This window comes from Drosophila arizonae, chromosome 2 (genome assembly GCF_054131065.1).
Source record: "Drosophila arizonae isolate 15081-1271.41 chromosome 2, UAZ_ARI_1.0, whole genome shotgun sequence".
In the NCBI taxonomy this organism is placed as follows: Eukaryota; Metazoa; Arthropoda; class Insecta; order Diptera; family Drosophilidae; genus Drosophila; species Drosophila arizonae.
In genome coordinates, this window is record NC_142922.1 from 10,290,071 (window position 1) to 10,315,791 (window position 25,721).

General features: G+C 41.9%; 5 protein-coding genes across 11 annotated transcripts; 3 read left to right on the forward strand and 2 right to left on the reverse strand.

The window, feature by feature from the left end:
* The first annotated feature begins 1,752 nt into the window (after window positions 1-1,752).
* Window positions 1,753-2,353, forward strand: Dsk (Drosulfakinin). Its single transcript, XM_018000022.2, has one exon. It carries the CDS (start codon window positions 1,796-1,798, stop codon window positions 2,219-2,221), a length of 426 nt encoding a protein of 141 aa, XP_017855511.1. The 5' UTR covers window positions 1,753-1,795; the 3' UTR covers window positions 2,222-2,353.
* Window positions 2,354-4,171: 1,818 nt separating this feature from the next.
* LOC108609347 (uncharacterized) lies at window positions 4,172-20,422 on the forward strand. 7 transcript variants are annotated; one of them, XM_089462368.1, is made up of 8 exons: window positions 4,172-4,606; window positions 11,542-12,184; window positions 16,503-16,866; window positions 16,922-17,154; window positions 17,329-18,192; window positions 18,316-18,613; window positions 18,670-18,962; window positions 19,057-20,422. In XM_089462368.1, the coding sequence occupies exons 2-8, from the start codon at window positions 11,973-11,975 to the stop codon at window positions 20,003-20,005; spliced, it is 3,213 nt and encodes a 1,070-aa protein (XP_089318494.1). In that variant the 5' UTR covers window positions 4,172-4,606; window positions 11,542-11,972; the 3' UTR covers window positions 20,006-20,422. The 7 variants fall into 7 exon arrangements, with proteins under 7 accessions (XP_089318494.1, XP_089318495.1, XP_017856612.1 ...); XM_089462369.1 differs by having other exon boundaries at window positions 4,173-4,606; window positions 18,358-18,613; XM_018001123.2 differs by having other exon boundaries at window positions 4,174-4,606; window positions 18,667-18,962.
* Window positions 20,423-21,382: 960 nt separating this feature from the next.
* Gnmt (Glycine N-methyltransferase) lies at window positions 21,383-22,755 on the forward strand. The gene is made up of 4 exons (XM_018000445.2): window positions 21,383-21,652; window positions 21,715-21,842; window positions 21,910-22,166; window positions 22,414-22,755. The coding sequence occupies exons 1-4, from the start codon at window positions 21,438-21,440 to the stop codon at window positions 22,681-22,683; spliced, it is 870 nt and encodes a 289-aa protein (XP_017855934.1). The 5' UTR covers window positions 21,383-21,437; the 3' UTR covers window positions 22,684-22,755.
* On the reverse strand, window positions 22,735-23,220 carry LOC108608853 (uncharacterized). Its single transcript, XM_018000446.2, has one exon. It carries the CDS (start codon window positions 22,978-22,980, stop codon window positions 22,837-22,839), a length of 144 nt encoding a protein of 47 aa, XP_017855935.1. The 5' UTR covers window positions 22,981-23,220; the 3' UTR covers window positions 22,735-22,836.
* Window positions 23,221-23,358: 138 nt separating this feature from the next.
* Window positions 23,359-25,629, reverse strand: mbo (Nuclear pore complex protein Nup88). Its single transcript, XM_018000442.2, has one exon. It carries the CDS (start codon window positions 25,534-25,536, stop codon window positions 23,431-23,433), a length of 2,106 nt encoding a protein of 701 aa, XP_017855931.1. The 5' UTR covers window positions 25,537-25,629; the 3' UTR covers window positions 23,359-23,430.
* Window positions 25,630-25,721: the final 92 nt, after the last annotated feature.

The window sequence follows — 25,721 nt, forward strand, 5'->3', positions numbered from 1 at the left end:
AGAATGCTAAGCTGAAAACTGACAGACCACAAAAAGCAGATGCGATAGGGCGGGCTATTTGGCTAGAGGTGAAGAAAGAGCTAATCAACTTAGTATGCCAGCAAACAGATAAAGCTCATTTGGCTGCATATATACGATTTCATATTACATCAACCGAAGTTGTCTAAGAAGCACACACACTTTTTAATGATATGCATATACATACATGCATATATAGACATAGATATACATATATATAGGTGTTTAGGTGACAAGAGCGTGTAAACCCGATCCGCAGAGCCGCTCCGCTGAATTGCGTGGACAGCAATCGAGACCTCGAAACACCTGCAAGCAGCAAGAAGTTGTCGTTGGCGCTGTGGCCGTCACAACAGCACCACAGCACCACAGAGCACCACCACCGATGTGGACAGTGGCCAGTGGACAGCGGTGTCCAAGATGAGCCGGCTGTGCGGCTCACAAAGTTTTGTCTTGTGGATTTTGTCTTGTTTCTAATGCGCGTCTCTTGCCACAGGCTTTTGTTATGCTCACATTTTATTTGTGTCTTGTGTTATTTTTTTGCACTCTCTGAGACTGGTTGTGGACTTTGTATGTATATATAGATGTGTGTGTGTGTTTGTCCAAGTCTACAAACCGTTGCATTGGGCTGCGACTGCGGCTATGGATTGCGGTTTGTTTATTGATAAACTCGTAGATACTTTTCTCTATAGCTGTTAATTTGGTCTTTTATGTACCACTATATACTAGTATGTGTGTGTGTCTATTGGTGTGTGTATTGGTGTGTGTCTACCATTCGATTGAATCTTTGGAATGCGGACAATCCGGTCAGCAAATGGCATTCTTTTTACACAAACACAAACACAAATGCAGAGCCAAACGGCTCAATGCGGTCAATCGGAGGGAGTAGGCACTTGACACGCCATCGTCTCTCTCTCTCTCTCCCTCTCTTCCTCTCTCTCTCTCTCCCTCTCTCTGCAGAGCTCTACGGCTGGCTGGCTCAGGCTCAGACGACACACATTTAATTAAACCTGTCATCAATGAACCCACCAAAAAAGAGGCGAGCAGTCGTGTCACACGCCTTCAACAACTTTGTAATTGATCTGTTCGAAAATCGTCTGCATCGCTGGCCCTTGAAATTTGATTTTATATTTACATTTATATCTATGAATCTCTGTTGAGAGTTAAAAGCTCGGTTCTTGAATGAGATGAGGGATGGATGTGTTCACCTTGGCTCACTAAATTCTTGACAAAAGACAACTTAAGTTTAATATCAATAAAACATAATAAATATTTATGTAATCTCTCAATTTCCTATTTATGTTGTCTATAAGGTCACATGCTTAATGAATGTAGTCAAAGTCATTTTTTGTTATGCTTTAGGGAATGTATTAAATGAATAAATAAATTATATAAAGCTATGTATTATAAACAAGTTGTATAATTCTTTAACTTCGCCTTGAATACGTTGTTCTGTGCCTCATCTGAGCATTATCTATTCAACAGGCTAAAAAGAAATAATAATGTTTTCCTTCAATTCACTCTATTCTTCTCCTTGAGCCATCTAACTGCATTAAAATTCAATAATATTTCAGGTAGCGTAGGATTTGCTCTCTTTATTCAATCACGTCAATCAGCTGTCAAATGATGATGTAGCGGCTTCACTTAGGGCGTTGCGAGTAGCTGCGGAATATTAAATAGTAGAAATATTGCCCCGAAGGACTCCAAGGAGAGTTGGCTATAAAAGCGAATGTGCCTGGCTGGGAATTGGCATTGAGTCAGCGACAGGACAATTGTAAAGATGTTGCCCTACAAGAGTCCCGGACGCTGTTCGGGTGCGCTCATTCTGGTTGTGCTCGCAGTCTACTTGCTACTGATCCTGCCCTCTCCTTCGTACGCTGAGAGCCTGGACTCGCTCAAGGAGGAGCAGCAAAGGCGCAATATGGAACCCAAGTTGGAGTCGGACAGCGACTCCACCGTCAATGGAGCTGGCACTGCGCGTACGCACTTTGGTAACAACAACAGGCGCAACCAAAGATCCATTGGCTACGGGCCACGGTTTTTTCCTATCTCTCACTCCAAAATTCCCATCGAACTGGAGCTGCTGGTGAACAACGAGGAGGCTGAGCGCCCAAAGAGATTCGACGACTACGGCCACATGAGGTTTGGCAAGCGGGGCAACGATGAACAGTTTGATGACTACGGCCACATGCGATTCGGACGATAAAAACTATGCACGGATGCGGGGATAGGGGAGTGATAGGCTTTTGTAAATAGTACAAGCTCATGCTAACCAATGCTAACATAACAATTGCTTAGAAACAATTCAAGTTAATAAAGAGATTCAGCATTCCATAAAGGAGTAAATTTATCAATTTTTTTATTTTTATTAATTTTGAGAAAAAGTTTATTAGTTTTATTCCTTGCGCAAAAAAGTATGCAATAGTTTAAATTCAGACTATAAATCATGTGCACCCTATGCCATTTACAAATATTAGACTCCATATATATTATCCGCTTGCATCACAAAACTAATTTAAAGCGTAGCATATGTTTAGGCTGCAACTAAAAAGCCATCGAATGTGGTTTTCTCCACAGTTGGCAAAGCAGTTACACACTGCTTGCGGTTCTGTGAGCACTCAGAAGCTGTCTGCTACACTGTCACAGAAAAGGCAATTGATTATTTGAATCTTTACGCAAATCTTTCCTTACGTGAAGAGCTTATCAATTTAAGATTTTTTCTATTATAGATATAATATTGTACAAACGTATTTCTATTGTTGATTTTGTAAGGGTAAATGCAAAATAATGCAACCAAAGCACCCATTGAGAGAAAACTGCAGTCTGCATATATATTCGTAGCAGCCAGTTTTTAACAGACAGCCTACGTATGTATGTATGTATAAATGTTTGCTTTGCCGCTTGCTTCCAATCGTTATCAGTGCCCGTGAAAACTTAGCAAAATTGGAAATATATGCAGAGTCACGTATAACCGATTCATTAAAAAATACGCTTCCTGTCTGTATTTATACATATTTTCAAGAGCACAGTTTGAATGTCACTGTCACGGGCCAAAATTTGTATGTTATCAATTAAACAATCAACAAAGATAGTTTTATAGCTGCTATTGAATTAGTCAGCATATTGTTTCGTAGTTTAAAGTCTATTGGACAGCAAGGTTCTCTTTTGTTTTAAATATATATCGTTTTTTTTTAATACATATCTTATTTTTACGTATAATTTAAAGCATTTTATAGATTTTGTAGAAACAACAAAATTTTCATAAAATTCGTATTTGAATAAGGTAAAAGTAAAGAATTTTTAGATTCAAAGCCTTAGCAGAGTACCAGTGCCCAATTTGCAATCGAAAGAAATTAGAACAAATTAATGGGGCTATTCAAATGAATAAGGTGCTGGCCCAATTAGAAACAAGGCAGACCTGTATACGAAATCTGCCTGCCGAGAGTCTTCTTCTTGTTTGCTCATCCTCCCAATAAAGTATTCCATGCTGCCGCCTTGGTCGACTGACACAATTCCCTGGAACGCCAAAACGAAAGAACGAAACGAAGAGCCAGCCAGGAGCTGGGACTGCAACATCAAAGACCGTCACTCGCTTGGAGCTGCACCCGCCAAAGATTCTGACAGCAGCATTCTTAAAGATTGACCCATTTCGAGGCGAGTGCGAGTGCGCGTGCAGAACCTGTTTTCATTCAGGTGGCCGTTTGTATTGATGAAGTTAGCTAGTCCGGGCCAGGCATATATTAATATGACCAGGCCGCCTTGAGCTCCAAGCGCGTCTGTCTAACGGTTCACTCAAATATTGGTCAAATACTCGTACACTGACTGGGACGAGCCCAAATGAGCACACAAGAAAATTTGGGGCAATACCCACGCAGGTTTAACCACTTTTTGGCGGCGACTTCGTTGATCGAGATCGTCGGTCAAGGCAGACAGGTCCGGACAGGTATGGACTCCAAGTAGGAAAAGGAAGGGAACAGCAATGGGCATAGGTGTCGCTGCAGGAAGTCAAACTGAAATCCAAATATCTGCAAGTGTTGACATTAAATATTTAAATGCGGGCTATTTGCGTCTTAATTATGGGCTTACAGCTGTCGACGCCGACATAAGATTTGGCTAATCCGCATCAGCTGGCGCTAACAGCCGCCAAGCGTCAGTTGAGCGCCTCCAGCGACTGGGCAAATGCGTGACGAGATTACGAGCAGTCTGCACATAACCCGAAGCCACGGCCGAGTCTGAAAACTTGACATGGAGCTGGCGCTTTGGCCGTCTCTGGACGGTGCTCTGGACTCAACTCAACCGAATTGCACTCGAGCTGTTAGTCTCGTTATTGGCTTCACGCGCTTCGGTTGCTGTTTCGGTTGCAGTTTCCATGGCAGTCAATTTCGTTTGCCCAAAGAGCTAACCGAGTCGAGAGCCTGCTCTGCTCAGCTAGATCAGTGTGTATTCAAGAAGAACCTTAACCAGACTACAGAATTGTGTTTGACGAAATTTAATTAATGCATAATTATTCATGAACTTGAGCATTTATCAATGCCGCCACAGCTTGAAGATGGATATTGACAGCCTATGTGGGAATTACAATGCTAATTAAGTAAGTCAACATGATATTTTATCAGAAGAAATTTCGAGAAAGAGAAATTTCAATTTAAATATTGCACATATGACCAGCCGGCTAATTGGCTATATATAAATATAATTTATATCTACATATCAAATAAATTGTTAAATTACTATTCACAAATTTTGTATTCAATATTTCAACTCTAGAAAAATAGTTACTTAATTATATTTCCTGTAATTAAAGCTCACAAAGAATATTACACATACGCCCAAATATATATCATTCCTTGGCTTTCAACCATGCCAAAAGAAGCTTGAAAATATATATATATTCTATAGTAGTATATATAAATATCAAATAATTTATTATTGCAAATATATTGTATAACACTCAGCATTGAAATTCATATATTTAATTGTATTTATTATATAAAAAAAATTGTTTAATTTAATGTCAATCACACTCGAAGTCAATCGCGCATTCTGTGCAGAAAGAATTGCTTGTCTTTGCAATTATTCTTACCTCAGTTCATTTAATTAGCCATTAGTCATTAGCCATTATCATTAACGACAAGTCTCTTACCAATTGCAGCGCTTGTTAACTGTACTTGTGCCTGTATTTGGTACCAGAAGTAAGTGCCACATTTAATGCAGACTTAAATACAATCATTCGATTAGCGGGATCTCTTATGTTGCCTACATTCAATAGTATCAAGATCGACAAAGCCATTTTTCCTGCTGAACTCGTTCAGCATCAGCTTCAGCTTCAGCTTTACTCCCAGCCCCTGTTGCTGCCCCCCTTCGTCTGTTCATTGGCCGCATTTGCTGTTCGCGCTTCTTTCGAGCAGGGATCTAGAGTTTTCATGCAATTATTTTCCGATTTTCTCCTCTCGGCGGCTGCGTGACAGGTCTGTGGTTGAGAAACTGGAGCATCGATGCGCCGTTTGCGGCAGCTGCGCAACTGCAACTGCAACTGGTTGCCATCGCATCCAGTTCTAAAGGTGGGTCAGAGCCATAACTCCTTGCCGGCGGGGCTGCCAGAACGCATCAATACAGACGCACGCTGGCTCGCTCGTAAGCGGAGAAGCTATAGATATACAATTACGAGTTTTGCTGGCACGTCGAGACATTTCCAATCACCACTTTACTGCTACTTAACTGTATTTTGATCAAGCTACTTGCTACTTAACTGCTTGAATGTGCTAATCAAACATGTGCCTGCACGATGGCCTGCCATTAATTGGCTAACTGTTATGCCCCACTCTATTACAAATGCCTGCATTAACTAAGGATTCCTTTTTATAATCACAAGCAGCTGTCCTCGACCTACTAGACGAAGTCATATACATATACATATATCATATATGCATAACGACTGCCTAATACCGAGAATCTTTCCACATCTCATAAATCTGATTTATCTCTTTCGACAACAGTTTTCACATGACTCATGTGAGTTATTAATTATTCAATTATTTTGAGCGAGCGCAGAACTTTCCCTGAATTGTGTTAAACGATCCACAGTCCGCACTTGAGCTATGATTATATCTAACAGCAAAGTTGGCTGCCGACAACGGAACGGCACTGAGAGACGAACAATAAGAGAACAGTTAGCATTTAAATTCAACAATCTGATGGTGTCAATGAGCACTCCAACTTCTATATAATTTTTCAGCAAGAGGCGAGTGCCACCTCCTCTCGTTCTTTGCTTGTATGTGTATGTGTGAGTGTGTGTGTGTGTGGAACACCACTGACCCACAAAGCACGCGCCATTTGAACTCGGCTGACCGAAATAAATGAAAGTCGCTTTAGCACCCAGAAGAAAGAAGATGAAAATTGCCTGAAAATTTACCAGGCAAACGAAATAATAAAGAAGAAGCAGAATTAACGAAAATCTCTTTTCAGCAGGCAATTATAAGCAATAAAACATGTTGAATTTCCATAAGAATTTTTGTTGCGTCTAGCAAATACCGCTAAGGTTGTAATACGTATATATACCACGTACATACATATATATGGCTGTGCGGTATGCAAGTGTGCTGGCTCTTGGCAATTTATGGCGCAGAGTTCATCAGCAACGGCACGCGTCACGCTTTTTTGAGCAATTTCTATGTTGGATTTCATTATCTACGCCGTAATGCTCACCTTATGGGCGCATTGTTCGCCAAACCTAACAAAGTCTTTAAACTATGAGTATGAGCCGCAGCCTAGGTACAGCTATGTTTCACAGAGTCTACTCCAAATTTTTCAAGTTGGCAAATATATCAACTGCGGACATTTAGTGCTTTTTATTGGACTTAAAAAAGAGGGTACATATAAGTATATGTATATACACAACTTTGTCTACAAAGGTGCTTGATATTTAAATTTTGTTTGAGGATTCTTTTTTTTAGCTAGGTGGGTAGAGCCAATTGAAACTGATTTATAAATAAACAATAGGTTTGCCTCAAGCTAGCCTTTCTTTAGGTGGTCTCTTCTTATGCTCCACATATGGCTTTATATATACTCACTCACTTCTCAAACCAGTTTACACTTCACTTGACTCAAATGAATATCCTAATAGCTGTGACCAACATCGTCCATAGACACGTTTAGCTAAGTAAAACCTATTTAGTTAACAATGCCATTATGTGTCACTGTGCGGTAACCTTTGAATCGCACATTTTCACTATCTATAAAGTGAATAGTTTTTTTTTTTTAGTTTTATAAACATTGTAAAATCATTTTCGCAAATTGTATTCAAACTAAAAAACTACGCCAAGTTAATTTTTCTTAATATGCCCAACTCCGTGGCAACGGCGCTTGACTTGCACGAATGTTGTATTGTTATTGTTAAATAGTGGAAACGTGTTGAAAATGAAGAAGACACACGACAAGAAAGGGGGGTATGGGGCACACGAAGAAGAAGCAGAAGAAGTAATAGAGACATGCCGTAACGCATAGCACAATGTGACAATTGTTGTGGAGCATTTTTCGTGATGCAATGCCCGACGCTCGCGGCTCGCGGCTCGCAGCTCGAAGTCAACCCAAATTTTAACAACCGCAGCTACTTGGGCTATATGCCAAAAGAAAGTCAGATCATGATAAGAAGCATGATTGCTGCAGCTCTCAGCACTTACCAAATCTAGCCTTTCATACAAAAGCCTAATTGTGCTATAATTTCAGTTGAAAGTCGGCAGAACTGATTATATAAAAGCTAACTATGATAGCAATGTGAGAAGTTTATTATTTACAAATTATTTCAAGCAAGTTATGCATTTATGATATAATACTGAAATATTGAAAAAAAAAACTAAAATATCAGCTAGTTGAGTTGAGTGACTGAAGATTATACTACATAATTAATAAACAATTGATTTGAAATTATAGACCATATAAATAAAATATATATATGGATAAAGCATCTCCAGTTGTATGAAAAATACATTTTGGGCGCAATTGTGCAGTGTTTTTCCTCAGTGTGCGCTTGGAGCGCATGTCAGATACGCAATGTTAGACACAAGAGACTAGCCAAGGAATCAACCGTATCCGAGGGAGTCCAACGGAGGGGGGCTTGCTGGCACAATGGAGCCGGCGCGTGCGTGTGTGTGTGTGTGAGCAGATATGCGTTTGGATCTGCAGCAATATATATGTACTATATTGTATAGCTATAGCTATAGCTTTAGCTTTAGCTATACACATAGTTGTTGTTGTACCTGTATCTGTATCTTCAAGCATGCTTGCATCTGGCATAGGTACAGAGCATAGGAGCTAGAGTAAAGTGTATGACTAATTTTTAAATTGTTGTGCTTGCCACTGCGATTAAATAAAACAAACCTAAAACAATTAAAGACAGACAAGCCCGCCGAGTTGGACAGAGAAAGTGATGTGCATGATCGTGCTATTTGTTAGCTAAATTACATTTGTGGCTCCCAACCATAGCAGCCGTATAGCATAGGCAGACAGAGATGGATGCGTATTGGAAAAATCAGATTCGTTTCTATGGACCGACAAACGAAAGTTCTAGCTGCATAGCTGCGTTAATCGAAAACCTAACTGTTTTTAATGCCCTCTTCGGTATCGCTACCGAAGGCTTTTCCTATTGTCTTGTTAACTGTTTCACTCGACTAATCAATAAAACTGAATAAGAAAAGCGAAAAGCGACAAATATGCGAATGAAGCACGTCTCCAAATACCTTCAGGCAGCATCTGGCATCGCATCTGTGCTGCTTGGCATAAAAGTAAGAGTTTATTAAGGCAGTCCACACAATAGACGGCCATTAACCGATTGTTTAATGTATACGCGATATAATTAGTCGTAACTCTGAACTGTTATCTCATGAATAAAAGTCCATTTTGGGCTGCATCACTGGCGGATCATCAATTGCAAAATTAATTATGTAAATATCTACATATTTAAATGCTACATAAAAAGAAATGCGCTCGACTCTAAACATGTACATACGTACTCCGACGAATAGTTGTGAATATCACTCTTGATCTAGGGTTAAACTGAAACTAAGCGACTTTCTGTTTTCAAAATGTCAACTGATAAATGACCATCATAATATGAATACTCTGATATCAGTGAATTTATGTTATAATAATACCGAAGATCCAGAGCGCGATAGCAGAGCATAAGCTGAAAGTTATCACATAAAAACAATACAAATAAATACACCTGCGGTATAAAAATAAAACCAAATAGTTGTAGATATGAATGTATGTATGTGTGCATATGTTTATGTATAAATGCATTGTTAATGTATGAATGTATGAGTGTATGAATGTATGCATGCATGAATGTATGAATGTATATGTGAATGTATGAATGTATGAATGTATGAGTGTACGAATGTATGAATGTATGAGTGTATGAATGAATGAATGTATGAATGTATGAATGAATGAATGTATGAATGTATGAATGTGTGAATGTATGAATGTATGAATGTATGAATGTATGAATGTATGAGTGTATGAATGTATGAGTGTATGAGTGTACGAATGTATGAGTGTATGAATGTATGAATGTATGAATGTATGAGTGTATGAATGTATGAATGTATGAATGTATGAATGTATGAATGTATGAGTGTATGAATGTATGAATGTATGAATGAATGAATGTATGAATGTATGAATGTATGTATGTATGAAGGTATGAATGTATGAATGTATGAGTGTATGAATGTATGAATATATGAATATATGAATGTATGAATTTAATTCAAACACTAGTGTTCCCAAATATCTATTTTAATATATTTATATTCATACAATAAATGTTTGCTGAGCATTCTTTTTTAACAGTGTATTCATATTCCTCTAAGGTTCATTTCTATGCTAGACTGCTCGCAACGAAAGCCAACATGAATGGGTAGAGAAACAAAAATTAAAAGCAATTTTATGAGATTGCATAGTCAAGCACAGAAACAGGTCCAGTGGGAGCCATATGAGTAGTTGGCTGTAATTATTGTATAAACTTGACCACGGTCATTGATTTCGAAAATTCCGTCGCCGTCGCCTTCCTCGTCTCCACCAACGCCGTCATACATTGATCTGGGCTTGCGCAAATGGCAATGGCCATGGCAAAACTGGGACCGGGCATCGATTAACCAAATCCAATCGGTCCAGCCCCGCTGCAACAGCCGAGACCCATTCCGAAACTGAATTTGGTATTGACATTGAGTGAGTGCAGCCGGCTGAGGGGGGGCATTGCACAAAGATCTTTGCGTAAATGTCGCACCATTCATCTATGCAAATCCCGGCTGCTACACATATTCACATGTTGTTGTGGCTGTTGTCCATGTTATTGTTGTTGTTATTGCTGGGCCAGCCAAAACACGCGCAAGTGTTAATAATACTTGCATTGTTAGGGAACATAATGGAGTTGTGGCCACATAAAGCACCATTGAGCATTGGCCAAGTGATTGTTGGCGATGTTGAAAATCCGAGCGGAGTCACTCGTACACCTTCCACAACCACAGAGAGGAGGGCGTGCCATGTGCATGTAAATACATACACATGTGCACATAGCAGAGCAGAGCACAGCATAGCATCGTCTGTATGTAGGTATATCTATCTATGCGGGGCATATGAAGAGGTGAGCTACCCACTTACGCCAGAGTTTATATTGTTATTGTGCTTACACGCTCACACTCACGCACACACTCACACTCACTCACACACACATTAATCTACAGACTCGAACACAGATTGGAGTTACGTTGCTGGCCGCCTAGCTTGGCCATTTCTTTTGGCCACCTCACTTCGTTCGCAGTCGTCAGCGGGCTCGTTTCTTGGCCATATTCGAATGGAAGTTGAAGTTTAGCTTTTTAGACGCGCTTCGACATTTCAGCCAACGCGTTTGCGCAGTCGCCGTGTGGCAACCGACGCGTACAGATCTGTATAGCTCAAAGATCTTCTCGACCGTACTCTAATCATACGAGCGAATTAGAATTCCGGATCAAGCGGGCTCAGGCCTACAGGTGATTGACTGTTCCGCGCTGCAGTTAATTTTGTGGCCAAAGTGAAGTTCGAATAAGGCAAAAGTAAATGTCAGTGCCGATTTCTGAGCGAGTGTGTGTTAGCTGCAGACGGCATTTGCTAATTATAGCAAATATCTCTCTATAGTGAAAGTATCTAATAGATGCAGCCACAGCCGCGACGCACACAGCGTCGAATTAACGCGTTTGCTTTGTTGTATTTCGTGTATGTGTGTGTGCGAGTGCAACTGTTGTGCGGTGCAAATTGTTAGCATTTTTCCAGTACAACAATCGCATTTTATGGGGCAATTTATCAGCCAAACGGGCAACAACCAAAATAAAAATAATAATAAAATACATAAAAACAACAACATTGAAATGTGCAATAGTTTTTCCTGAAGGAAAAGCCCATAAACCGCCCAGCCACGTTTTCCATGCGCCTCGTTCAGTTTTTCAGTTTTTAATCTGTTTTTTGTTTATTTTCATTGTCGGTTTTCAGGCTGGCAAGCAGCTAATTAATGAGCCAACACGATTGGCTACACAAAACCCGCATCACGCCAGGCAAACACCTCGCAGACATCGGACCCCAGCCTCATCTCACTGTGTGCCCTATGCAAAGTGTTAAAAAAACATAACTCTCGTGCAGTGTAGCTCCGTTTAACTGTGTATGTGTGTGTATGTGCAATAATTATTTAGCTAAAAATGCTGAAAATTAACATTCAATGTGCATAATTGGAATTCATTTGCCGCTAATTGAGCACAAATTACAAAAGATATAACCAGAAGAAGAGGAAGCAGAAGCAGAAATAAACAAACGAAACAAACAAACTGCCAATAGGTGCGTTTAACTGGCATGCGCCGCAGTCACTGCAGCCAGTCACTGTTCCAGTCACTGTCCCAGTCACTGTTACTACTACACCACCACACTTGATGATGGTCACTTCCTGCAAGATCGACTCCCAATCCGCTCTGGCTGTGCCCAACATGAATTCGGTTCGCTCCCGCAAACCAGCCAGCAGCAGCAGTAAAAGCAACTCATCCGGCTTTCGACTTCTGGACGGCGATCAGCTCGAGAACAACTCGAGTGTCAGTCGAAATTCGATATACAAACTCAAAATCGATCTAATGTTTGACGATTCCAGGTGAGTGTCCAAGGCATTATATTCAAATATTACTATAATTCTATCGAATGATGTTTATATTTACCGTATTTCTAATATAAAGATTAGAAAGCACAGCCCGGCTTTGTCTGGCACTAGAATATTTTATTATTAGCTCTTAGTAGCCAAGGTTTATCATGTATTTGTCAAAAAATAACAAAGGTCTAAAAAGCGAGAGATAGTCAAACACCGTTTGCTTAGACTTTAAATATTTTCTCCTTTTTTTTTTTTTTCTTTGATATAAACTATGCATAACATCATCAATTATTTTCAAAAAACAAAACTCTTTTATTTGAACAATTTTTTGAAAGTTTGTCGATTGATTTTGCAAAAACCCACTTCTTATATAATGAGTGTTAAATGCTCCAAATATGGTTGCCTCCTAGCTTTTCAGTTTTCGGATATTCTTAAATGCTCAAAAACTAAAATTGGTGTTAGCTTTACCTATATCTAAGTCAACTTTCAGCTGCAACAAATTAGACACTTTCGTTCTCGAAACTGACAAAATAAACGACAAAATTTTAGACAAATATACACACACACATACAGACACACACACCTGTCGCAGCATCCAACATTTATTTTACCGTTTCCAATTTCCATAGGCAACAAATATACAGTTACAAAGCCAAAGCTTTACAGATACAACCGAAGATAGTGGGAAAGAGAGTGAGAGAGAGAGAGAGACGGAGAGGAAGAAGCAGAGTCTGTTGTGAATGAATGAGAAGCGACAACAGCTATAGACAACATATTTGAACCGACACTTGCTCCAATGTATAAATATTCATCGATCGCAGCGACACACATTCGCCTAGTGAACTACATAATTGATTATAATAAAAAAAAAATGAGCAGAAAGTATGGCTGTGTTCAGAGTCAGCCGAAGATTAGATACTCTATTAGTTATATGCCTTAGAAGTTCAATTATGATAGAATATATTTAATAATTCTGTAGTTACGCATGATTTGATAAAAGCCGTTGATGAAGCTCTATTTTTAAAATAAATACAAAATCTCAATTTACGACTGAATAGAAATATATAATATATAAATATATAATATATGAACTAAAGTAAAAGTTCTTTTCGAACCTCAGTTTCATTCTCAGTAAAACATTTTGTTTGTCTATGATTTAATAAGAGGCACAGTGAACATACTCTCCACTACAGTGTAAATAAAGAAAACTTGATCCATTCGCATCCGATGCTGATCGAACGCAGCTCTGGCGGCGGCCCCATCTCTATTCATATTCAAAGTAGTTGGCGTCGCCAACGTTCTCCCCAAATGAAACATTTCCGATTTGGTGTCAGCTAGCGGTAAACGGAATGGTTTCTTCTATTGGGAACATAGCCCGTCAGATCCATTCTTTGTGCCAGACCTGCTGCCCGAGTCAGAGTGGGTATACAATGTGCCATTATGCGTTAGATTACCATCTGTTTCCAAAAACTCGCTGGCTCCCTTCTCTTCCAGCAGGATGATTGTCGTGGCCAATTGGCAATTCATAACGAGCCAATATACATATTTGTACGTGCGTATATCTGTGAACTGTGCATATGTATACGGATATGTACTAACACACACGCACACACTAATATGCATCTATCTGCAAAATTTAGTGGCTCATTTGAGTTAATCAGCAAAACTTTCACAAAACTTTTCAACGTTTGTCGCACATGTGAGAGAACCACTTAAAAACTCTTACAATATTAGCAGACTGTTTTGCATCGGAAAAGTAAAAGAGTTTACTTGTGCATTATTTAGTATATATATTATATATATGTACATATATGTTTGAATATATAGATATTGTATATATAGCATCAGGGGTAAATACTAAATGCATGTACTTAAAAATCTATTGTTAATAAAATACAATTTTTACTATAATTATTTTTATATTATACAAATTACATGAAATTATTAACCAAATATCTTATACAATTGATATATCTTATATCAGTTTCAAGATAAATTACAAGTTTTTCAACTATGTACACTCTTTGAATATCATGCATAACAGATTGATTAACATTTTCACAGTTATATGGAATATATTATTTCACGGGCTCAGCTTAATTTGTTTTTACTAAATTTGTTTTTATAGGATATTTAAATTTTTATTAGTGAACAAAAATGGGAGCACGAAAAAAACAAAATGAGCAAGAAAAAAAAACAAATAAGCGCTGAGCTGAATATTAACTGTTAGTTTCAGCTATATATCGAACATATTTGTATAAAAATCAAAAGTATATTCAAATTAGTTTGTTACTAGCAAGTCTGTCACATAATTATAATTATTGTTTTTTTTTTCATTTTTTATATATATATATATGTATATACAAAGAGAAAATTTTAAATTCCAGAAGTTTCTTTGCGATGTTGATATATACATATGATTAACATGCATACGTATCGCTAATACGAGCCCAAACCACTATTAATTCGAACAGCATGTTTTTTTTGCAGTGCGCAATGTTTAACACAATATATTGTCAATACTACTAAAGATAACACATACCAATTCATTTCGTCTTAAAGATAATTTTATTCTCTTCACGATGAAAAAAAAAAAAAATAATGCTCTCTTTCCAACAACAAAAATATGAGTAATTTACTAAAACGGTATACTTAAGAGATAAGAAAAAATTGACCACTATTAATTCGAACGCTGCGTAAGCTTACCTTAATCTCAAGAAGAGCAAAACAAAAGCAACTAATGTAACGGAATCTAATGTAACGGAATCACTATTTAGTTATGATCAGCAAATAATGTCACAATACAGCATGCAAAAAAATTTTAGAATTGCTGCAGATCAGTGAAAGTTTAGCAACGATGGTGCGTGGTAAACCAATTTGTAAAGAAATCAGAGTATTGATTAGGGATTATTTTAAATCTGGAAAGACACTTACGGAGATAAGCAAGCAATTAAATTTGCCTCAGTCGTCTGTGCATGGGGTGATAAAAATTTTCAAAAAAAATGGGAATATTGAAAATAACATTGCGAATAGAGGCCGAACATCAGCAATAACACCGCGCGACAAAAGACAACTGGCCAAAATTGTTAAGGCTGATCGTCGCCAATCTTTAAGAAATTTGGCTTCTGAATGGTCGCAGGCAATTGGCAAAACTGTCCACCGAGAGTGGACTCGACTGCAATTAAAAAGTATTGGATATGGTTTTTATAAAGTATGTTTTGTTATTAGCTGTGCATCGTATCCAATAACTTACTCGTAATCTTACTCGTAGGCCAAGGAAAAACCCTTGTTTACGCTTCGTCACAAAAAGAAGCGTTTGCAATGGGCTCGGGAAAGGATGTCTTGGACTCAAAGGCAATGGGATACCATCATATTCAGCGATGAAGCTAAATTTGATGTTAGTGTCGGCGATACGAGAAAACGCGTCAGAAACATAACATAAAGACTGCCTTAAAAGAACAACAAAGTTTCCTGCGAGCACTATGGTATGGGGATGTATGTCTGCTAAGGGATTAGGAAGACTTCATTTCATTGAAGGGACACTCAATGCTGAAAAATATATTAATATTTTACAAGATAGTTTCTTGCCATCAATACCAAAACTATCAGATTGCGGTGAATTCACTTTTCAGCAGGACGGAGCATCATCGCACACAGCTAAGGGAACCAAAAATTGGCTGCAATATAATCAAATGGAGGTTTTAGATTGGCCAGCAAATAGTCCAGATCTAAGCCCAATTGAAAATATTTGGTGGCTAATGAAAAACCAGCTTCGAAATGAGCCACAACGGAATATTGCTGACTTGAAAATCAAGTTGCAAGAGATGTGGGACTCAATTTCTCAAGAGATTGCAAAACTTTGTTAAAATCAATGCCAAAACGAGTCAAATGTGTAATTCAGGCCAAGGGCGACGTTACACAATTCTAATATTAATTAAATTATTGTTTTGAGTATGATAGTAAATCACATTACGCAGCATTCGAATTAATAGTGGTCAATTTTTTCTTATCTCTTAAGTATACCGTTTTAGTAAATTACTCATATTTTTGTTGTTGTTGGAAAGAGATCATTATTTTTTTTTTCATCGTGAAGAGAATAAAATTATCTTTAAGACGAAATGAATTGGTATGTGTTATCTTTAGTAGTATTGACAATATATTGTGTTAAACATTGCGCACTGCAAAAAAAAACATGCTGTTCGAATTAATAGTGGTTTGGGCTCGTATATATAAATATATTTTTTTATCTTGGGCATATTTCTGCAATATATGTATATATTTAAAAGTAAATTACCTAAAACTATTCCCCTTCTCTCGAATTTAGATCAATGCGTAGCAGCCGCCTCGACGATCCCCGAGGATCGCACCGCACACGTTCCATCATCATGTATGGACGTAGTGAGCTGGCCAGCACCTCAGGCGACAAGCCGCGATCGCTGAGCAGCTTCCTGCAGGAGTCAAGCGATTCGGCCAAGGTGCTGGCCGAGGCGGCCAAGAATGATGTGCAGCGCATCAGCAACAGCGTGCAGGCACAGATCGAGCAGCTCTTCACCGACGTGGCCAAGGATGCCACGAATAGCTTCGATGTCACGTGCCTCGGCTGCTTGCCGCTCAAGGACAAGGTGACCAGCTTACAGGGCCTGCAGGAGCCACTGCGTCAGCTGTACCTGGCTGAGGTTACGAACAAGGTGAGAGATTCAACATGCACCAGCATAGCCACAGCTAATACGATTGCCTTTGCAGAAGCTGAAATCAGGATCTTTGGATATATGTGCCACAGGATTGCGCATTAAGATCAGCGCCATGTCCGACACGAGCAAAGAGGACAGCGATTCGAATATAACACCATTCCATAATATCGCCGTGTGGTCAGCAGTGAAATTCGTCATCTCCGACTCGGATGGAGGCGCGGCATTTTTACCGCTCATCACCGACCCCGACAACATAGACAAGACTGCACTATTCCAGCCGCTAAGGTGAGCACAGAAGTTGCCAAGACATAAGATATATAGATATTTGATTACATACATATATGCATGATTTACATTCAAAAAAGTTTCTCCCGTGAAACTTGTCCATTTTCATTCTGGAAAATTCTCATTTCCCTTTATATCTCTTGTGTGATAAAGCTCTCAATTATCTGTTCGCAGCGCCATGGAGCAATTGGCTGTGGAGCAAAGCGAGCACATGCACGCTCCCATCTTTGCGGTGGTCATGCGCTCGGCGAGTGCTCCGAAGATACTGGAATGCCACGGATTCATCTGCAAGAGCACTGAGGATGCCATTGTGATTGCGGCGACGCTCTACCAGAGCCTGATGGCGCACGTGAGCACCAGCTCGCACAGGAGCACCAAGCGACGCACGCCTCGGCAGCAGAATGGAGTCAGCTGCGTCAGCATTGCTAGCAGCTCGGCCATGACCAGCTCCAACTACCTGTCCAGGTCACAGATAGCGCCCAGCATGAGTGGCCGGCGCAGCTCGTTTCGCAGCAGCGGCGGCAGCTTGTCGGGCGTGAGTCCCAAGCCAATGGGCGTGGGCGGGTCGACGCCCTCGCGGTCGACGCGCAAGAAGCGGGTCTCGAGCAGCTCGCTCAGCTCGAACAGCAACGTGATCAACGAGGCGGCCGAGATCGAGACCTCGACGGAGGAGCGCAAACGCAAGTCGCACAAGACGAAACGGGCGCCGCCTGTGCCGGCGCCGAATGTGGGCGGCTTCAAGAGCGGCTCGGGGCGCAGCAACAGCATTGTGTGCACCAATGGCCATGTCAATCGCCTGGGCCATGCCCATGGGCACCTGAAGAAGCCCTCTACGCCTACACCGAACGGCAGTGCAAATGGTCGCAAGATCAGCGACCTGGTCGCCGCGAGCGCCGTGGCTGCGGCCGGCGATGGCGATATACTAACCCGTGTGGCCATACCCAGATCGGGCAGCTTCCTGAACACCGGCGGACTGACCAGGTACAAGTCGAGAGCGGCGCGCCGCACCAACTCCGGCAAATTGGGCGGTGGAGGAGGGTGAGTATTAATACTAACCAACGGGGCCAGCGACAGCTCAGGTATCTCATTAGCTATCCAAGTCATCCAAGCTGACGCTGGCCTGCGGTTTGGCCTAACATTGTTTGCATCCTCGGTGAAAAGGTTTGGTTTGGTTGATTGGCATCGTTTGAATTGTGCTTCTAGTTCCCCACTTGGTTTCAGTGAACTGTTCAATGAATTTCGGCTGCACGAGAACCTGCACTCGTTGGACGAGATACTCTATGCCATTATCGATGCAGATGGCATGTCCTTCAACGACCTGAAGCCCATCTACAAGGAGTTTCTGCTCAAGCTGGCCGTGACGCTCACACAGGATGAGCTCTTTCAGCGCTCCAAGAACATAATGCGGCGCCAGAAGAAGAAGAAGCAGAAGCGCAAAGCCAGCATCGGTGGCTCACAGGTAAGCTGCTGCGCACCACTCGCAGATGAGGAACTAAACCCAAGTTGTTGCAGAAGAAATCCAAGAGCATCTTCTTTGGCACCAAGAGCCTGAAGAAGGTGTTTCAGCTGGGACAGTTTCGCGCCTGTCGCGGCAAGCTGGCCAAGCCGGCACGCGCCAAGGAGTCACAGTCTGGCAGTGCGGACTCCAACAAGCGCCGCCTGACACCACCCATTGTCATTGGTCCACCCACCAGCCAGAGCCATGCGCAGCAGCATCAACGCAATCGCGCGACCACCAGCGGCTCTGATGTGTCCGTCGTGCGCAACGAGAACGCACTGCAGGGACTCAATCGAAACAGCAGCAGTGGGTGAGTCAACGTCTACAGAGTTGTCCACAATGACTGTTGAATGCCTGCTAATAAGTCTCTCACTCCCTCTCTCTCATTCTTACTCCATTTATAGTTACGTCTCCTGCTCAGAGTGCAGCTACGATTCGGAATCGTGCACCTGCACCTCGGCTGATCGCTGCTATTGCAGTCTGCGCACGGAGCATCTGAACCACAAGCTGCGCCAGAAGAACGAGCGCAACATGGCCATGGGCAACGGCCGAAAGTCTACGGCCGGCAATGCTGGAGCAGCCGGCAATCGCCATTCGCTGATATCGTGCAAGTCGGAGGACAAGTGCTACTGCTCCATGGTGGAGGAGGAGCCCAACAGCACGCTCGAGCACGACTCGGGCAACACGCACTCGGACACGACCACCTGGTGCGACACGGACAGCTGCATCAGTGCCAGCAAGTGCTACTGCAAGCGCAGCCATCGCCGGCAGCGCGCCAATGCGGCAGCGGCCAATATCAGCGAGGATTCACTCAGTCCGCAGCACAAGTCGCGTGCATCCCCACGGAAGAGCAAGTCGTCGGAGAAGCTGGGCCTGGACTATGAGCTCTTTACGATCGGCGGCAACAGCAAGCCCGTGCAGCCGCATGAGGCGCTCAGCGTGAAGAAGAGCGTGGAGGCTGCGGCCGTGTTTGCGGACATGAAACTCAGCCAGACGACGGACATCAAGAGTCTCTGCCCGCCGATGATAAACAGCCAGAAGCTAAATGGGCGTGCCAGCAATGGCAGCTGCCATTCGAGTGTCTCCGCACGCCGTTCCCTGTACCGAGCGCGCGAATCCTTCAGCACGGATCGTCTGGGCAATGGCGGTGCCATGATTATGCCCCTAGCGCCCCCACTGCACATGAACTCCGCACAGAAGGCGTGCAGCGCCGACGATCTGCTGATCAACATCAAGGCGCTGGAGAAGGCCGCCTCGATACGCAGCAATGTGAGCAGGAGCCGCATGGCCAGCTACCAATCCATGCGGGCAGTGAGCGCCTCGCTCGAGGACTCACTGGGGTATTTGCCATAGAATTTTAATAGAATACTCAAATCCCTTAGCTAGCCACTAAGCACACATACTCACACACAACACACACATACATATGTATGCATATAGCTAATAAGCATCTCGATTTAACTTTAATGACAGCTTATGTTTCCCAAGATAATTAAAGCCACGCGAGCTACATATAATTAATTATCTTGCGAAACGTAATCATTTACTAACATTATGATTATTATTATTATTATTCAAATTGTATACTATTTATAAATATATCGACGAACTCCCTAAGACTTTCAATTTCAACTGAGCAACGTGGTGCAATACGAATACCATCTTAAATTATATACCTACATATATACTATATACTATATACTATACATAATCCTAGTTTTCAACGCAGTGCAATATTTATTAAGCTATTTGAAATAAAAACGAACTTATATGCAGATTTTCGAAGCATTTATTTAATTCAACGGTGGTTAGCTTGCCTTATATAGTAGACATTCAGTAGAAGGAACGATATGACTAACACGAAATTTAGGGTGAGAAATATTCCGAAAGTATTCATGACTATTCGTGGCATCGATTTGGGATTTGAGTGAGGCTTCGTGTCATTAAAAAAAAATATAGTAAAATTAGATCTACAATTTGAATGAATACTATTAAACATAGGTGTTGCATTCGAAAGACCAGGTAAGAGTCAGTCTTACAATACTAGAAAATAAGAAAACGCCATCTTTAATTTACCCTAATAATTTTTTTTTTTTTTTTTCAACTGTCGTGTGGACTCCTCTTTCAATTAACCCTATCTGAGACCGCAGTTAAATAGTCTCTATGTCTTGATTCGGTAGAGCCAAAGAGAAATAAATATATACTCAAACATATCATTTAAAGCCAATACAAGAAGCTTAAGATTAAGCCCCAAAAAAAGAAAAGAGTTGAATATTGTTCAGCAAATATTTCTTAACTCATCAATAATTACAATTATCTTTCAGCATATAATTGAACATATTAAGCCTATACAGTTGTCTGTCTGATTAGAGTGTAGTATCACATGATAGGGCGCCTCTGCTTTGGTAACTGTATGTAAATGGCATGACGTATTTTTGCCAAATAATAATAATAATATTTTCTATTATTTTTAGGCACTGTCATCACTAATCACTAATCACAACGAGGTCAGTGTCAGGTCGCAAAAAAATCAAAATCGAAAAAAGGAAAAAAGCGGAACGTGTACGGTTGGAGCAGATGTTGATGTTGGTGGAACCGTTGCTAGCACGGGTCAATCTAGAAGTGCCTTGATAAGATTACGGGGATGTGTGGCTGTGTGCGAGTGTCGGTGTGTGGCTTGCCAGCTGTTTGTGATTGAAAACACCCGCCGGAGATGTCATGGCGAGTGGATTCGCCACGAAAACTTAATTCAGTTTGATCTGCTGCCCAGTGCTAAACACTTGAAATGACTACCTCCGCTGACAGTGTGTTCGTAACCCGATCGGAAGGTATCTCGGCCGAAGGAGTGCGCGATCAGTATGCCGATGGCAAGGCAGCCAAGGTCTGGGAGATCTTCATCGGCGATAAGAACTCGCGCACCGACAACTACAAGAACTTCTTGGTGGATCTGCTGCGCCAGAAGGGCTGCAAACGCATTCTCGATGTCGCCTGCGGCACTGGGTAAGCCAGAGGCACAACAAAGTGAATTTAGATGTGAATGTTTATATGTTAAATAATTGCAGAGTGGACTCCATAATGCTGCTGGAAGAGGGCTTCGATGTGATGTCCGTTGATGCCTCGGACAAGATGCTGAAATACGCGCTCAAGGAGCGCTGGAATCGCCGCAACGAGGCCGCCTTCGACAAATGGGGTGAGTATTAAGATAGTTGTCCTAGATATATTGAGTCAGATCTGACCCAATCTTGTCAATCTGACAGTTATTGAGGAGGCCAACTGGCTGACTCTGTACGACGATATCCAGGAGCATCTGGACGTCGGCTTCGATGCTGTCATTTGCCTGGGCAACTCGTTCGCCCATTTGATGGACAGTTTCGGAGATCAGCGCGAGCACAAGCAGGCGATCAAGAACTTTGAGAAGTGCCTCAAGCCAGGTGGCATCCTGCTGATCGATCATCGCAACTATGACAACATCCTGGAGACAGGCGCCACGCCCGCCAAGAGCATTTACTATAACGTAAGTAAAACACTTTGCATGCGATTATTTGATGCCAATTAAAAACAATTAAACGACACATCTCATTCACTTGGGGTGCTCAATATGCCCAGTCATTCACGGTTTCACTGATAACTTTAAATAGACAAAAACTATTTTGTAAAAACATCAACATCATCATCATCATCATCCGCGTTTTAATCGCCCCTTCAAATGACTTGCACTTGTGAATTACTTTTGTTTTTTTTTTTTTTTTTTTTTTTTGTAGACAAGCCACACGGCTGACATCAAAACATCCGTTCTGTTCTACTGCGGGAAACCCGCTCTGGTATCCATGGACTACCAGATCGAGGGCAACAAGCTGTCCAGCGAATTCCGGCTCTCGTACTATCCACATGAGCTGAAGCGCTTCACGGAGATCCTTGCCGAAATCTTCGGCAGCCAGGCCAAGCACAAGCTATATGGCGACTTCAAGGACATGAATGTAGTGCAGAATCCAGCATTCTATATTCATGTGATCGAGAAGCCTAGAGTTTAAGTTAAATCTTCAATCACGTGCACACACACACAAACACAAATACAATATTAGTTCTATTTAGAGGAAGATTCAGATACGATCGTTTTATTGTTACATGCGTCGATTCAATTGATTTATACATATATGTACATATGTATAGTATGTGTCGTTCACCTAGGTAATTATTATATATCTGCTTATTATGGCACCAAAGCAGATTGTTACCATCAGCGCCTCAATCACAAAGGGTGAGTTTGTTTTGATATAGTTGGACATCTTAGTGCAGATTGTTGCCAATCTGAGAAATATAGATGCCATGGCTGTGGATAGCACCTGAGCTCGATGTCGACTCCAAAAAGTTCGCTTGCAACTGAAACTTAGACTGAAACGCAAATACAAATGTTAATTCTCCTACATAGCTATATAAATATATTCGAGTCATTAGCCATGCAAATTTCGCATTCCGTTTTGGATCGAGGTTCAACATATATACGATAACACTAAAACTTTTTATATGTACATTATGTAAAAGTAAATGTCTGAAACTAAAGCAGCCGAGACAGACACACAAATAGGAGAAGGTGCTAATACAAATAAATCAAATTTGGGATAAATGTGTCCAAGAATGGTTTTAAGGAACTTATTCTGGATAACCGACAATACCTTAGCCAAGGAATAAGTATTTGTTTACTCATATATACTAGAAGGTTGCTTTAATTGTTAACAATAGCACAAATACAAAATTAACTTATTCGCTCATAAGGCTGCTCATAGACCGACAATCTTATTTATTCGCTTCACATCTGATATCTGACGATCAATCTCACTCGAGAGCTGAGTCAGAATCTCGGTGATGGTGCGTTGCTGTCTCTCTGGCAGCTGGTAGGCATTGCTCGCGTTCGTCCCCTCCGACTTTGCGATGTGATAGCGTTGCTTGTTGTACGTCTTCTTGGCCGTGTCCAATGCAGCGGCAATGGCTTTGGTAGCCTTGTCGATGCGTCCCACCTCCTGGGCAAACTCTCGCTCGGCCACAATGCTGTTGGGCAGCACTGAGTTGGCTAGCTGCATTAGCTTCTGGCAACGGCGCACGAGTAGCTCCTGGTTATCGCTGATCTCTTCGAAGCGTTCCGCCAGCTTGTGCGCCCGTTCGCTTATGATCTCTCGTTCATTCTCCAGACTCTTAATCTCCTGCAATTGCTGTTGCTTCTGCAGCTTAATGCACTTGATGTGCTTGGTAAACTCCGCGCGCACCAGCTCATGGCGCTTGAGGTATTGGGTACGCAGCACCTCAACGGCCTGGTTGAGCAGCTCGTAGCGTTCATGTGCGGAGGACGAGGCCATTTTGTCAGCCAGAATCGGCTGATTTACGGTGCGCTGCAGCATTGTCTTGATTTTCTCCGCGAATGAGGGACCCAAGCCCTGCTCATCCAGCGCAGCATCCGTGGCAGTCAGCTGCAATTCCTTTTTGGACGTCATCAGCAGTTGCGCATCAATGACCAGCTTAAGGCTGATGACTTGACCGCTGCCCAGCAACAGCACGAGCCCGGATGGCATTTGCATCAAGGCGATGCCAATGACAGGATTGATGCGATTACTAGAATCGAACTTAGTGCACAATATGTATTCAGCACAGGAAGGTGTCGATAACTCCAGCTGATTGTCCTCGGCCTCGCTATCCAAGAAGCGCTGCAACTCGGAAATGAAGTTAACAGTAATAATATGCAATCCAGCGTTGTGGTAGGCAAAGTATCGCATCTCGTTGACCACATCTCGCTTCAGATGTATGGGGCAGCTATAGGCGTTGCCCGTACTATTGGGAGCTGACGCCGATAGGCCCAATTCAAGCTCAACGGTTTCCGTTACGTGGAGAGTCCACTGAGATGGCTCGATAAGCAGACCGTCATCCGCATCGTTAAGCGAACGCTCCGTAGTCTCAGCCTCCAGCATAAGAGCATGATGCAGTCTGCCCGTTGACTCCGCAATGATCACAGTGGGAGGCAAAGATGGTATGATCAGCAAAGCACACGACTCAACGCCATAGTTGGAGCTTGTCTGTGGTGTTAAGGTAATGGGACCCTGCAGATGAGTTATGTCCGAATCGATGCCAGTGAGTAAAACATAAACATTTCCATTCTCACGCAATATAACGATTGGCCACTCCACCTTCTCTTTGGGGGTTTTGGTGCTATTGAGAGTAGAGTTATTGGTTGTTTCGTCGCTAGCGGCGGCGCTGATCTTAACTGCTGGCGCAATGTCAAAGTCAATGGAAGTCTCACCAAAGTCGGAAAGTGAGGTATTGGCGCCTTTCTTAACTGTGTACGGACCAACTTTCCACACATGACGCAGCTTGGCGTGATTGTAGACGCGCATTGTGTTGTTGGAGAGCAGCACCAAAAGCGTGGAGTCGGAGACAGAATCGGGATGCCAACGCACCTGGCACACTTCCAGTTGTGGATTGTTTTGAAAGAGGAGCACATCCAGATTGTATGAGCGGCACGTGATTTGTGGCTTGCCATCCATTAAATAGCCATCGGGCCCACTGCGGCGTGGTACTTCCAATATTGTCACATTTTGTGGGCCACACAGCGCGACAAGCGAGCCCTCATTAGAAACCACAACACGATCCACCTGCAGGCCAACCGCATTTGATGGAATTAGCGTTTGATAGCTTATTTTCGCACGTTTTGGCTCTGCCTGAAGCAATACGACGCGCCAATTTGTGACCAACAAGCACGAATCGACAGAGTTCCATGCGTACAACAAATCATCCTTGCAGTCCAACAAATTCTGTGTTTGCGTCACTATCGGCAGGACAGTACGTATTTTCGTAAACAATTCTGTTTTATTGAGTTCCAAGACATCTGTGAGCGTCATTGCGGCACAATTAAAAAATATTGACACTATTATGCGGCAGCCGGCAATCTGACAACAAATACCGATATACGCGCACGATAGCTGCTCAAAAGTACTCATTTTGGTCAACAGCAGCGTTACTCAACACTGAAATCTATCGATATGTTGCGGCAATATTCAAAGCAAGTACGCCAGTTACTTTCAGT

What these genes read in the sequence shown, in the direction of transcription:
- LOC108608853 (XM_018000446.2), bottom strand. Translation starts at nt 22,980, where the DNA reads ATGGCATCTATATTTCTCAGATTGGCAACAATCTGCACTAAGATGTCC.
- Dsk (XM_018000022.2), top strand. Translation starts at nt 1,796, where the DNA reads ATGTTGCCCTACAAGAGTCCCGGACGCTGTTCGGGTGCGCTCATTCTG.
- Gnmt (XM_018000445.2), top strand. Translation starts at nt 21,438, where the DNA reads ATGACTACCTCCGCTGACAGTGTGTTCGTAACCCGATCGGAAGGTATC. An exon ending in GGCCGCCTTCGACAAATGGG is followed by an intron (nt 21,843 to 21,909) that starts GTGAGTATTAAG and finishes TCAATCTGACAG; the next exon opens with TTATTGAGGAGGCCAACTGG. An exon ending in CCAAGAGCATTTACTATAAC is followed by an intron (nt 22,167 to 22,413) that starts GTAAGTAAAACA and finishes TTTTTTTTGTAG; the next exon opens with ACAAGCCACACGGCTGACAT.
- mbo (XM_018000442.2), bottom strand. Translation starts at nt 25,536, where the DNA reads ATGACGCTCACAGATGTCTTGGAACTCAATAAAACAGAATTGTTTACG.
- LOC108609347 (XM_018001123.2), top strand. Translation starts at nt 11,973, where the DNA reads ATGATGGTCACTTCCTGCAAGATCGACTCCCAATCCGCTCTGGCTGTG. An exon ending in CCAGCATCGGTGGCTCACAG is followed by an intron (nt 18,614 to 18,666) that starts GTAAGCTGCTGC and finishes AAGTTGTTGCAG; the next exon opens with AAGAAATCCAAGAGCATCTT. An exon ending in AATCGAAACAGCAGCAGTGG is followed by an intron (nt 18,963 to 19,056) that starts GTGAGTCAACGT and finishes CTCCATTTATAG; the next exon opens with TTACGTCTCCTGCTCAGAGT.